Raw genomic sequence first — 14,596 nt, 5'->3', positions numbered from 1 at the left:
GTATGCCACTGCACTCCATCCTGGGTGACAAGAGTGAAACTCCAACTCAAAAAAAAAAAAAAGCATGAACTGCTAGAAAGTGGAGGCAGGGCAGCATATGCAACACAGATAATGATTGATGGGTAAGCGGGGCATTTATGAGAAGAGGTAGAGGTTCCCTTCTGAATGCTTCTGCTTGTGAAATAGAAAGCAAAGTCAGTAACTGAGAGCAAGGATGGGGAAGAATTGTTGGTTTTTTGAGAAGAAGGATTGTTGGTTTTGTGAGGAGAGAAGAGTAAATGAATAAGAGAAATGTAAGAATGCCACATAATGAATGCATCTGGTTGCTTTCTTTGGTTTGGTTTGTTTTTTTTGAGGGGAAGTATAAAGTAGGGATTTAATTATTTCCCCCCCAGATATCCAGCCAGTTATCTCAAGTTCATTCATTGAATAGTTGCATACCTTTCTGTTAGTTATTCTCTCTCTTCTGTTAGGTCTACTTTTTGTTTTTCAACTCAGTCTCTTCCATCTACCCAGTCCCTCTAGATAAGCTTGAATTTTTTCTTTGCCAGCTTATCGTAAGTACATGCCTCAGTATGCCTACATCTATTTAGGTTTTTTTTTTTCACACCATCTTAACTATTTTTTAAGTGTACACTTGAGTAGTGTTAAGTATATTCACATTGTTATGCAACAGATTTGCTTTGATACATATTTTTTTATAGATGGGGGGTACAAGTCAGGATTAAGTATATAAGTGGACATCATAGAGGTAAAGTTTGGGCCTCCCTTTGGTGCCCACCTTGCCTGGTTTGAGGTCAGATATCCTTATTGATGTTGTATCCCCATCTCTACCTTGGCAGTACCCCGCTATTGCAAATCCCTTAGTATTATGGTAAATGTTCAGGATCCGCTTATGAGTGAACATATGGTACTCAGTTCTTTGTTTCTGTGATAGATCACTGAATATTATAGACTCTAAATCCATCCAAGTTGCTACGAAGTCCATATGTTTGTCCTTTTATTTAGAGTTTTCAAACACTGGTAAACCACCAGGCTATAAAAGGTAGGACCACTTCTGGTTTAGTTGATGTCCAGTCAATGTCTTACCTAAGTGTTACCCATCTTCCAAGAAAAGGGAGGAAAGCCCCTCTACAATCAGGGCTCTTTCAGCTGAAGAGATGAGACACTGTTTGACAGCAGCCCTTCCAAGACCATACATGGCAAGCAGATTAGTGTGGCTTCTCTGAGGGAATCCATAGGCTTCTTTCCACCCTTCGCGAGGAGCCACTGAATGCAAGGTTCTTGTCCCAGACCTTTTCCACACCACTGGCCCTTATTCTTGCCTCAGAGGACCCAGCAGGGGTCCTTGCTGAAGGCTGTGTATTCAGAGTCTCCACTGTGATTTTTCCATTTAATTTTAAACTTTTTTTATTTTTATAGAGGATAAGGTCTCACTGTGTTGCTCAGGCTGGTCTTGAACTCATGGGCTTAAGTAATCCTCCTGCCTCATTCTTCAAAAGTGCTAGCATTATAGGCATGAGTCACCCATACCAGGCCTGATTTTTCCATTTACAATTAAATGTATGTCAGAAATTCTGGAGCTTATTTCTTGAGGGAACCACTCCATAAGATTTCCATTCTTTTGCTTATCCATCATTAAGCTAAGAATTGTATAGCCAGAAAGAGAATTTTCCTCTGGCACTTTTTGAGAGACTTAGGCAGTTGTGTAAGCTGGGATGGCAGTTTGCTTAGTTCTATACAATTAGCGTATTACCTATAAAAATAAATCTGTTTATTCAGTAGACATTGATTGAATATCTATGTGTTGGTCTAATAGGTTTTTAGAAGTTTCCAGTGAGACATGGGAGCTCATATAGTAAACTCAGGTAGCATTACCACCAAGACATAGACCATTAAACTAACAATCACACAATGGTGGTAAAGATGCTCAGGTGGATATGAGGGAATAGAGGGCAGTGTGTAAGTTAGACTAGGCATCCTAGAAGGCTTGCAGAGGAAGTGATACTTGAATTTTTAGACTGCAGATCGTCGGAGCTTTTTTATCTAGTCTTACAATCACTCTTTTAATTTGGGTTTCGAACATTTACATTCAATATAATTATTGATATTATTGAGTTAACATTATTTTTACTTTTTTTTTGAGTTGAGGTCTCACCCTGTTGCCCAGGTTGGAGTGCAGTGGCATGCTCACAGCCACCACAGCCTCAGCCTGCTGGGCTCAGGCGATCCTTCTGCCTCAGCCTTCCAAGTAGCTGGAGCTACAGGCATTTGCTACCCATGCCCATCTAATTTTTCTTGATTTATTGTAGAGATGAGGTCTTGCCAAGTTGCCCAGGCTGGTCTCAAACCCGTGGGCTCAGATGATCCTTTTACCTCAATGTCCCAAAGTGCTGGAATTATAGGCATGAGCCACCATGCCTGGCCTATTGTTATTTTTGAACTGGGGTTTCTCTCTGTTACTCAGGCTAGAGCGTAGTGGCAGGATCACAGCTTACCACGTCTTGACCTCCAGGGCTCAGGCAATCCTCCTGACTCAGCCTCCCAAGTAGCTAAGCCTACAGACATGGACTACTACACCTGGCTACTTTTTTTGTTGTTACAGTTACCTTTGTTCACTATAGGCTTTCATGTTTTCTGGTGTCTCCCAGTGTCCAGAGAATTTTTCTCAGCAACCGTGCTCTCCTCAATTGTTAGACTTTCTAAGACTGTTCCTTAGATAGGGGTCTCTCCATGCTCTCTCTCCTCCTCTAGAAGAAGACTGTCTTTGCCTGTTACTTGATGTTTGCTCATCTGAAGTGGGGTGAGATCATTTTCTGTTCTCTTGGTTCGTCTGTCTTAGGCTGACCAGCTCTCTGGCTTAGGCTTTTATGGTGATCTGCTTCTTCCCCAGGAAGTAGGAAACTTTTTCCTTTACCTTTCCCAAGCTTCAGTGAGTCTTTATCTGTATTCTAGAGGTGATACGGATTATTATTCTTTCCCTGGCAGCTTAAGTCTTTTGCTCCTTAGGGGAGAAGTGATCATGTGAGGCTTCGTGCCTTTCTTGAAACAGAGGAGCTCCTACCTCTAGGCATGCAACAATAAAGAAGTCTTCTTTCAGGGTCCTGTCTGCCCCGATTCATTCACTGAGTACCAGTGAGATCCTTGGAGAAGAGCCCATGAGCTGGTGCAAACTCTCCTGAGGTCTATACTTCCCAGGAGTTCTGTACTCTCAAGCTAACCCATAGTCTGCTTATAGCAATTTGGTAGTAATTTAAGCTGAATTCTTACCTGCTTGTGTGAAGGCCGTGTTTTCTTCCTGTTGCTACTAATAAACCAGTACCTGGGTCCCATCTCCCTTTGGAGGTCCCTGTCTTTCCTTAAATTTCAAGCTTATTGGTTGCCCTGTGACCTCAGTTCTCTTATGAATTTAAATTATGATTTTGTGGCCAGGCACAGTGGCTCACACCTATAATCCCAGCACTTTGGGAGGCCAAAGTGAGAGGATTGCCTGAGCCCACAGGTTCGAGCTTAGCCTGAACAACTTGGTGAGACCTCGTCTCTACAGTAAATCAAAAAATTAGCCAGGCATGGTGGTGTGTGCCTGTGGTTCCAGCTACTTGGAAGGCTGAGGGAGAAGGATCACCTGAGCCCAGCAGGTTGAGGCTGCCATGACTGAGTGTGCCACTACACTCCAGCCTGGGCAACAGAGTGAGACTCTAACTCAAAAAAAAAAATAAATAAATAAATTTTGATTTTGTATATTATCCAGATTTTTTCTTATTGTTAGAGTAGAAATGATTTCTTTTTCCAGCTTTCTGTATTCTAGATCTCAAACTGATTTTTTTTTTTTAAAGACAGCATCAGCCTGCATGCCCAGGCAGGAAGTGCAGTGGCACAATCATGGCTCACTGCAGTCTCAATGTCTTGGGCTCAGGCAATCCTTCTGCCTTAGCCTCCTGAGTAGCTGGGACAACAGACACACGCCACCACACCTGGCTAATTTTTTTTTTTTAATGTTCGTAGAGATGAGGTCTTGCTATATTGTCTAGGCTGATCGTTGGGCTCAGGCAGTTCTTCCATCTCAGTCTCCCAAAGTGCTGGAATTATAGATGTGAATCACTGTGCCTGGCCTTGAATTGAATTTTCAGTGGCAAGTAGGAGTTGAAAGATGAAAATGGACCCGAAGAACATTATGGGCAGAGGAAAGTTGCTTTGGCAAACCTATGTCCCCTATGGGTACAAAATTGCATGAGAGCATCATTTGCAAACAACTGGTTTAGATTCAAATTAATGAGTGACAGCTAGAATGGTGACCAGTTCATGGAAGGCCTAAATGTCCAGTGAAATATTAAATTCTGAAAGAATGTTAGGATCCGTAAATCTACAGCTTTAGTGATCATTTGCCACCAACCCTCTTTTCTTTGGTGACAGTGGATCAAGAAGAATTAATATGGCATGGATTGAATTACTTTTAAAATAATTTCCATGCTCTTAGTCTGAAGTAGTACCCAAGCTGCATGTAGAAGAAGACTGCTGCCTGCTTCTAATATGCCCTTGTATTTTGCTTCCAGCCAGGCAGCATTGATGCTGCAGACAGTCCTGAGAACTGGGAGAAAGTCTGGGGCAACTGGAGGCTACTGACAATGGCTGGGATCTTTGACTGCTGGACGCCCCCACAGGGAGATGTCCTATATTCCTATACCATCATCACAGTGGATTCCTGCAAAAGCTTGAGTGACATCCACCAGAGGCAAGCCATACTTCTTATCCCTGGATACAAAAGGATTCAAGGGAGGGTTTGTGCTTTTAGTTAGGTGACTTTAGAGAATAGGAAACTAAGTTGTTTTACAAATTATGTTTACAGTCAGTTCAGCTATAACATGAATGTGTTCCTAAAAATCACCACACTATGCAACATTGTAGAGTAAAAGCCACATAACTTATAAGAAAAGTGAAGTTTGGATACAATATTTAAAACTTTGTCAGTGACGCATTAAAAATAATAGGAACTGACAGGGCTCGGTGACACAGCCTGTAATCCTAGCACTTTGGGAGGCCTAGGCAAGTGGACTGCCTGAGTCCATGTGTTCGAGACCAGCCTGGGCAACTTGGTGAGACCTTGTCTCTACAATAACTATTAAAAAAAAAAAAAATTAGCCAGGCATGGTAGCACGTGCCTGTAGTTCTGATTACTTGGAAGGCTGAGGCAGAAGGATCGCCAGAGCCCAGCAGGTTGATGTGCGGTGGCCGTGAGCGTGCAACTGCACTCCAGCCTGGGCAGTGAAGTAAGACTTCAACTCAAAATAATAATAATTATTATTATAATTATAATAGGGACCTAATAAAAACAGCAGTGTCTTATTCATGTTAAGTGGTTAAGAAATATGTAAATACAGCCGGGCTCGGTGGCTCAGCCTATAATCCCGCGCCTTTGGGAGGCTGAGGTGAGTGGATTGCCTGAGCCTTTGGGTTTGAGACCTGCCTGGGCACTTGGTGAGACCTCATCTCTACAATAAATTAAAAAAAACTAGCTGGGCATGGTAGCGCACGCCTGTAGTTCTAGCTACTTGGAAGGCTGAGGCAGAAGGATCGCCGGAGCCCAGTCTGGGCGACAGAGTGAGACTCCAACTCAAAAAAAAAAAGAAATATGTAAATACTACAATAAATGTGGTACTTTCCTTGAAAAGATCTGAAGTTTGCTTGTGGAAGTGTGTGTTGGAAGAGTTGTAGTTTATAAGTTATTGTGATGTTGTGGAAAGAAGATTATGCAATTTTAAAAATCTTTTGCAGTCTTAAATCCTAAGGTATGTTTTTCTGCCTTTGAATGTAGTTCCTTTGAGGCATGTGTTTATAATAGATGCCTGCTTAATCAAAATTAAATGTTTGTATAGCCTCCTCCTTCAAGTAGCTTCTGTATCGCAGCTAGAAGTTATTATTTTTTTTTTGAGTTGGAGTCTCAGTCTGTCTCCCAGGCTGGAGTGCAGTGACACACTCACGGCCACCGCAGCCTCGACCTGCTGGGCTCAGGTGATCCTTCCACCTCAGCCTTCCAAGTAGCTGGAACTACAGGCATGCGCAGCCATACCTGGCTTATTTTTTTGATTTATTGTAGAGATGAAGTCTCATTAAGTTGCCCAGGCCGTTCTCGAACCAGTGGGGTCAGGCAATCCTCTTACCTTGGCCTCCCAAAGTGCTGGGATTATAGGCGTGAGCCACCATGCCTGGCCTTAAAGTATTTTTAACCAGGCATTGTGGCTTATGTCTGTAGTCCCAGCTACTCTGGAGGCTGAGGCCAATCACTTGAGCCCATGAATTCAAGTTCAACCTGGACAACATATAGTGAGACCCTGTCTCTAAAAAAGATTTTCTAAAAAATCTTTTTAAAGTACATGTTTGATTTGTTGAAGTTATAGTATTTAACTTTTAAAAAAATTTTAATTTTAATATTTTTTAGTATAAGTCTCATTCTGTCACCTAGGCTGGAGTGCAGTGACACACTCACGGCCTCTGCAGCCTTGTCCTGCTGGGCTCAGGTGATCCTTCCACCTCAGCCTTTAAATAACTGGAACTACAGATGTGCGCTAATTTTTTGATTTACTGTGGAGACGAAGTCTCACCAAGTTGCCCAGGCTGGTCTTGAACCCCTTGAACTCAGGCAGTCCTCTTTTCTCTGCCTCCCCAAGTACTAGAATTACAGGCATGAGCCACCATGCCTTGCCTTAAATTTTTTTTTTTTTAAGATAAAACAAGTCAAATTTATTAGAGTTGTCCACAGTCAGCAATGGTGATCTTCTTGCTGGTCTTGCCATTCTTGGACCCAAAGCCCTCCATGGCTTACACAATATTCGTACCCTCTTTCACCTTGCCAAAAACCACATGTTTGCCATCTAACCATTCAGTCTTAGTAGTGCAGATGAAAAATTGGGAACTGTTTGTGTTGGGTCCAGCATTTGCCATGGACAAGATGCCGGGTCCTGTATGCTCCAAGATGAAGTTCTCATCATCAAATTTCTCCCCATAGATGGACTTGCCGCCAGTGCCATTATGGCGTGTAAAGTCACCACCCTGGCACATAAACCCTGGAATAATTCTGTGAAAGCAGGAACCCTTATAACCAAATCCTTTCTCTCCAGTGCTCATAGCACGAAAGTTTTCTGCTGTCTTTGGAATTTTGTCTGCAAATAGCTCGAAGGAGACGTGGCCCAAGGGCTCGCCGTTGACGTAGAAGAACACGGTGGGGTTGACCATGGCTGATGGGAAAAGGCTCAAGGTGGTGGTGTCTGCAAAGCCTTTTTTTTTTTGGAATCAAGGTCTCACCCTGTCACCCAGGCAAGAGTGCAGTGATGTGATCACAACGATCACGGCTCATGGCAGCCTTGACCTCCTGGGCTCAGGCGATCCTTCCAAATCAGCTTCTTGAGTAGCTGGAACTATAGGTGCACACCACTGTACCTGGCAGTTTTTTTTTTTGTTTTGTTTTTGTAGAGATGAGGTTTTGCTATATTACCTAGGCTGGTCTCAAACTCCTGAGCTTAAGCAATTCTGCTGCCTTGGTCTCCCAAAGTGCTGGGATTACAGGTGTGAGTCACTGCACCTGGACTTAGTTAACTCTTAATATAGGTGTTTATGCATTTGTCTTCTAAAACCAGTGACATGTGTGCCTTGCTTTGCATTGGCTAAGTCCATAAAACTGGAAGCTAAATATAGGATCTTTTCCTAACATCTCCTGGGTACCAGGAGTCATCTTAGACAGCCTCTCTGTTTTTCCGAGGCATGGTTTCCTTCTGTTTATGATTTTCACAGGTGGTATGACTAGAGATTGTTGTTGGTAGACAGGTTTTCCAGGATCTATTTTCCCTTTAATTCTAGGCTGTGTCATCATAGAAAATTCATCAGTTTGCTAGAGTATACGTTGGAGTGCACTAGACCAGTCATAGTACTCTTCACTGTCTTTGCTGTGAAAATTTTTAACTTGACTCACCAAGTTAAAACTCTAGTTCCCTATCACCTTGTGCTGAGGGAGCAATTGGCAGCAGGCAACATGTGAGGAGCAGAGGGAGGGCAAGCTTTCCTTGTGATAATTTGAGCTATCAGCTGACTCTCATCTTCTTCCCTTCTCTCCCTACCCTCCTCCTACCTCTCTCAATAAATGTCTTGACCTACCTGGCTAGGATGCCTGCCATATTAGATGGAGAGGAGGCAGTCTCTAAATGGCTTGACTTTGGTGAGGTCTCAACTCAGGAAGCTCTGAAGTTAATCCATCCCACAGAGAACATTACCTTCCATCCAGTCTCTTCTGTGGTGAACAACTCGCGAAACAACACTCCTGAGTGCCTGGCTCCTGTCAACTTGGAGGTCAAAAAGGTAGGGGCCTGTGACTATTAATAGTCTTTTCTGGGATTGGTGGTAGCAGGTCACTGCTGGGGGTGGGAGGGTGCACCTAACACCTGTACCTATAAGGTACAGTAAGGGTACCTGATCCCAAACCAGGTGAAGTGAGGACCAATGGGAGGCCCAAACTTCACCTGTACAATGACCACTTATGTACCTAAACCTTAATTGTACCCCACATCTTTAAATTTAAAAAAATAAAAAAATTTGCCAGGCTCGGTGGCTCAGACTGTAATCCCACACCTTTGGGAGGCTGAGGTAAGTGGATTGCCTGAGCCCACGGGTTCGAGACCCGCCTGGGCAATTTGGTGAGACCCCATCTCTACAATAAATCAAAAAATTAGCTGGGTGTGGTAGCGCGTGCCTGTAGTCCCAGCTACTTGGAAGGCTAAGGCGGAAGGATCGCCAGAGCCCAGCAGGTCGAGGCTGCGGTGGCCGCTTCCGGTCTGCCCTCCAGTCTGGGCGACAGAGTGAGACTCCAACTCAAAAAAAAAACCAAACAAACAAAAAATAAAAAAATTTTAAAAACAGTCCTTTCTGTACTTTCTGTCTTATGTCAGCATAGCCTTCTCTTTTAAGACATGGTCTTTTACATTCAGAACTTCAATTTGAACTACCAAAAGCTCTCATATTCCTTGTGCATGGCAAGATAGAATAGAGAAATGATTCTCAAACCTGGCTGTAATACAGCGATAGAGTCCTCAGGAGAGTGCCTTTTTTTTTTTTTTTTTTGAGTTTAAGTCTCTCACTCTATCACCCAGGCTGGAGTACAGTGGCACACTTAAAGCCACCCCAGCATCGACCTGCTGGACTCCAGTGATCCTTCTGCCTCAGCCTTCCAAGTAGCCGGAACTACAGGCACGCGCTACCATGCCCGGCTAAGTCTTGTTTTATTGTAGAGACGAGGTCTCGCCAAGTTGCCCAGGCTGGTCTCGAACCCGTGGGCTCAGGCAATCCACTCACCTCCATGTCCCAAAGTGCTGGGATTACAGGCTTAGCCACCAAGCCCAGCCTGATTTTTCTTTTTTTTAGGATTTTGGAATATTTGCATTATATACTCACCAGTTGAGCATCCCAACTCTGATATCCAAAATGCATCAATGAGCTGTTCCTTTGAGCATAATATTGATACTCAAAAGTTTTAAGATTTTGGTGCATTTCAGATTTGGACTTGGGATGCTCATTTTACACCAGACATTGCCCCATTTCCTCTATGGTCTTTACTCCAAAAAAAGTAACATTCTGGAGAGGCAGCATTATGCTAATACATAAACTTTCAGTTCAGGGTTGGTGTGTGGGTATATGGGAAAACAAAGGGAGTAGGGACAGTTGAGAAAAGGTTGTGTTGTAAGGCTGCACCAAGGGGAAACAGTTTAGCCTGGGAATCCCTGATCACAACAGGTGCTGGAAATTTACCCATATCCCTCCAGCCTCATTTTCCAATACTCCCCCTGGTTACACTGAATTGCATTCTTCTCCCTGAGAACACTTAATTCTCTACATGTTTGGAATGTCCTTCAGTCCTCTTCTATGATAGGTCCCAAACATTTCTCTGTGAGACCTTCCCTAAGAACTACACCTCTGCCCCTTGAAGCATACTCCCCTCTTCCCACTCCTGATGAATGGAACCCATCTGGCTCTTAGTAACATTTTCAAAGCCTAGATCAGTACCTAATGCCTCTTCCCCTGTTTCTTCCCTTAGAGCTGGCCTTTTCCAAAGAGCTTGAGCTGAGTGGTGTGAGCTTTTACCTCTTTCTCTTAGGAGCTCAAGGCAAGTGGCAGCTGCCAGAAGATGTTGCAGTGGCTGGCTACAAAGTCACCCAAAAAGGAAGACCTGAAAACGTCCCAAAAAGAAGAGTCAACTGTGCCCCAGTGGTCCAGCCAGTTCCTGCAGAAGAGCCCACGCCCCACTAAGAGAAGTGGTGCAGGACTCCTGGAGCAATGGTTGAAGCGGGAGAAGGAGGAGGAACCTGCAGCCAAGCGGCTTCACAGCCAGTGACCCAGGACTTTGAGACCAAGGCCAGGATCTGCTACACTAACTACTATTGCTGATAACGGGTTCTTCCATTATATGTGTATGTGTTTGTTTTGGGGGCACAGTGCTTGTTGCTAGTTGGCTCATGGGGGACGTGGCCTTCCTGACCATGATTAGGAGCCCCTAGTGGGGCTGGTGGGCAACCTTGGAAGAGGCAGACCAGTTGCTTTTGCCAGCCATGTGAGTCCCATAGAGCCGTAGTGCCTGCTATCTTTTGCTGGTGGGGTTCCCTCGAAGCCTGCCTGACCCTTCTAGGAGCTCTCAGCCCTGACATAGTGCTCCTAGCAGCAGGGGGCTGCTTTATCCTCAGCCTTTGGGGTTTTTTCATCCTTTAGAATAAGTTCTTAAAATGTACTTTTTTCCTGAATAAATTATATTTGATAAACTGTCTACATTTTAGAAAATGACACTGGTGGGGAGAGTTCTGGATTTTAACTGGTTTTCTGCTGGCGCCAGCACTAAAAAATGGATTTTGTGGCACTGGGACTTTCTGAGGAAAAATCTACAGAAAGGCTTGCTGGATTCTCCTTGTTAAGGCTTTTTACTCTTAATACTTGGAAGTTGTCTGAATCCTTTAGTTGAGTGAGTTGAGTACTTGCCATACTGAACTCGAGGGACTGGGGGGTGTGGAACAATGTGCAGAGGCCCAGACCCTGTCCTCACCACAGGGATCGTGGGCTCCAGGTCCTTCACAAGATTCTCAGGCTCTGAGTAGAGCAGAGCACAGAGGATGACATGGGCTTGGGAGTTGGGGCTTCATTCCCAGGATGTGGAACTAAGGCTGCTGCCCCAACCTGCGTCAGAGCCCCTGTGATTGTTCTGCTGGTTCTCCTTCCTTTCTCTCTTGATACTGAACCGGTCTATACTTTGATATTTACGTTGAGGTGTGTATCTGTTGTCTGTCCTACTCAGATAATTACCCAGGGACCACTTTTCACCATTATTTTCTCCCAGTATTAATAATAGGTATGCAAATAATTGTCCAGTGAATTTGAGCCCTTACCATGTGCCCAGCCCTGTGCATCAGCAGGGAACTGACAAATATTAATTAGCCAGGTACCAACCCATGCAGTTAACTGCTTGCACGTCTGTACTCTGAAGGCCTGAGAAAACCGAGAGGGCTTCATCGGCCCATTGGTAGATGGGAGTTCTCCAGTAAGAGCTCTCCATGGTTACCGAGAAGACAGGGTAGCACCAGACCAGGAACTCCTTGCACAGGTCAGGCAGCTGATTGAGCCACTGGAGGGGGTGCAGGCCCCAGACCCTATGCAAATCAGGGATCAGAATTTCCACTAATCAGAAGGAAGCCCCAACCTTATAACTGCTAATGAAAGCGAATGGCTTGCTGTGCTGCACACCTTAAGGTTAAGGCAGGGAGCTAGGTAAGCCAGCAGATCCCTGGCTTCGACCACTTTCTGAGGGCCGTTCTCTTTGCCTTTTCTCTGAATTTCTCTTTTGAGCACCCTCCTTTCTGGTTGAGGGGTGGGGTTGGCCAGTGGTGGTTACGTACACCAGCACCCTGCACTTGGCCTCTCTTTGTGGGCTGATTTGCATAGGATTTGGTTGTTTTATTAAGATTTTTTTTTTTGCAACCATAGCATAATAACTTAAGAGACTTAAAAAATAAAAGATTTAAAAAATAAATTCAAGCTGGGCTTAGTGGCTCAGCCTGTAATCCCGCGCCTTTGGAAGACTGAGGTGAGTGGATTGCCTAAGTCCACGGGTTTGAGACCCACCTGGGCAACTTGGCGAGACCTCATCTCTACAATAAATCAAAAATTTAGCTGGGTGTGGTAGCATGCACCTGTAGTTCTGGCTACTTGGAAGGCTGAGGCGGAAGGATCGCCAGAGCCCAGCAGGTTGAGGCTGCGGTGGCCGGGAGTGGCCACTGCACTCCAATCTGGGCAACAGAGTGAAACTCCAACTCAAAAATAAATAAATAAATAAATTCAGATAACTTACTAGAATGTTCACTGGTGTGACTGTTTTGTCATATTTCCTTCCAAGTTTAATAAGCAATAAAAATGACATTTTCTTTATTTTTCATTACTGTCTCTCTACTGTTTCTCATTGGTTGCAGATTAGTTTGGTGGGATCTTTTCATTTTAACGTGAAAGAATACAATGCCTGCAGGGGCATATGTCCTTTTCATTCAAGTGTTTATACTTTCATATAAATGTGATGTTAAAAGCACATCCTAGCCGGACTCGGTGGCTCAGCCTGTAATCCCACTCCTTTGGGAAGCTGAGGTGAGTGGATTGCCTAGTTCGAGACCCACCTGGGCAACTTGGCGAGACCTCATCTCCACAATAAATAAAAAATCAGCCAGGCATGGTAGTGCATACCTGTAATTCCAGCTACTCGGATGGCTTTGGTGGAAGGATTGCCGGAGCCCGGTGGGTCGAGGCTGCAGTGGCCAGGAGCGGCCACTGCACTCCAGTCTGGACAACAGAGTGAGACTCCAACTGAAAAAAAAAAAAAGTACATCCTTAGCCGGGCATGGTAGCATGTGCATCTGTAGTTCCTGCTACTTGGAAGGCTGAGGTGGACGGATCGCCGGAGCCCAGCAGGTTGACACTAGGGTGTCCAGGGGCATGCCACTGCCCTCCAGCCTGGGCAACAGAGTGAGATGTCAACTCAAAAAAAGGAAAAAAAAAAGCACGTCCTCATATCTGAGCACATACAGTACCCACTGCTGTCTATAGTCCCTCTGAATCCATCATCTCATGAAAGTTTTGAATGCCTAAAGCCCAACCCTGCTTTGTAGAGAGGTGGAAACAGACCCAGGCAAGGTAGAAGTTTGGCCCAGGACACGTAGCTTGGCATAGGTAAACTGACTACAAATCTAAGGGACTCCTGGCTTGGAGAATCTGGATAAGATCCTGCTTGTTGCCAGGAAGAGCCTGGAGGGAACGTGTTGTGGGGGCAGCCAGAGACCATAAGAGAGGCCTCAGACTCTTAGATTCCTACCTCTCTCTTTTCAACCAGAGTGAGGAACAAGTGATGAGAACAGTAGAACCCCATTCCCTTGAGAGAAGAGCTTTGGCTCAAGCTCCTGGGAAGCTTCTGTATGGGAGGATCCTCAGTACATGCAAAAAAAGATTTTTTTTGAAAGCAGGATTTATTGAGAGGACAGAAAAGTTCCCACAGTGGGAGGGGACCTGAAGGGGTTGCCCACAGGATTTTTGCTAAGTCCTTTGTCCTCCTTGAGACTTGGTTGGACCATCTCTGAGTCAGGGGGTAGGTGCTCACAATTAAACTCCCAGGAGCCCAGAGCAACAGATGGTGACTGTTAGGGGAGACACAGGGCCTACTTGTGGACTAGTGCTCCTCACGTGGAGATGAATGAGGATCCCCTTGCACCCCAGGACTCCAGAGAGGAGAGGCATGCTGCGGTCTCCACAGCATGGGCAGCAGGAGCTGGAGGACTGTTTGCAGAACTTGGGGTGTTAGTGAAAGGGGGAGGGCGATCAAACTGAAGGGAGCAAAGTTTTAAGAGGCAGCCAGGCTGGGGCTGGTCCCCAACCCCACATCCCCTTCCCCTGTCCGAGGCAGCCAAAAGAAGGAGAAGGACTGGGAGAGGCAAGAATAGGCGAGTAAATAAAGGGACCTCTGGGGGGCGTATCCGTAGGGTGCGCTGGGCAGGGCTGACTGGTCCTAATGGCAAGCCTGTATGGAGCGGTTGTTACCAGGTGTAGACACTCGTCACTGGTAGTCTGAGTCTCTGGCTTTCATCAGCTTACACTTCCTGTTGGGAGCCGGCCACGGAGGCCTGCTGAGGGTTAGGGATCAGGGCCGTGGATCCCGAGACCACTAGGATGCGTTCGGGAGCTATTGACCCCATTCCCTCCTCCCTTTTTCTTTTCAGCACACTTAGCCAAAAGGAACTCTGCTGACCTAAGCCGAGGCTCTGTGACTGTGCCAGGCATGGCTCACTCTAGAAGCTCATTGTTCCTGTTTCCCATGAACTGCGGTTTCGGCTTGGGTATTAGATATAATTCAAACTCAGGTCACATCTGGGAGCCTTCAATATGGTACAAGCTTCTTTATAAGATTTAAAAGTATATGTGTAGAATTAGTATATACAAATGGAGAGCTGTTTTCAGCTTTAGATGGTATAGATGATTTTCTAGAGTTACCAGAAATGGCCCAGCATGAACTTTGGGCTGGGCCACATTCCTAAGGGCC

At 45.1% G+C, this 14,596-nt stretch overlaps 1 protein-coding gene and 1 pseudogene across 4 annotated transcripts in view; one reads left to right on the top strand and one right to left on the bottom strand.

Moving 5' to 3' along the window:
- The window catches only part of HMCES (5-hydroxymethylcytosine (hmC) binding, ES cell-specific), a 33,009-nt gene that overhangs the window by 14,798 nt on the left and 3,615 nt on the right, over window positions 1–14,596 (top strand). For 3 of the 4 annotated variants that reach the window (XM_008066476.2, XM_021716801.1, XM_021716802.1), the window contains 3 exons: window positions 4,554–4,732; window positions 8,154–8,346; window positions 10,136–10,800. In XM_008066476.2, the coding sequence (XP_008064667.1) occupies window positions 4,554–4,732; window positions 8,154–8,346; window positions 10,136–10,372 (609 nt within the window). In that variant the 3' untranslated portion in view covers window positions 10,373–10,800. Of the gene's footprint in view, window positions 1–4,553; window positions 4,733–8,153; window positions 8,347–10,135; window positions 10,801–14,596 lie in introns of those variants that run through there. The other variant, XM_021716803.1, reaches the window with a different exon arrangement.
- On the bottom strand, window positions 6,742–7,230 carry LOC103268880 (annotated as a pseudogene).

The sequence above is a fragment of the Carlito syrichta genome, unplaced genomic scaffold (assembly GCF_000164805.1).
Source record: "Carlito syrichta isolate Samal-C Ts95f unplaced genomic scaffold, Tarsius_syrichta-2.0.1 Scaffold308955, whole genome shotgun sequence".
NCBI lineage: Eukaryota > Metazoa > Chordata > Mammalia > Primates > Tarsiidae > Carlito > Carlito syrichta.
Note: the sequence above shows the minus strand (reverse complement) of the source record. Positions and strands in the feature narration are given on the sequence as shown.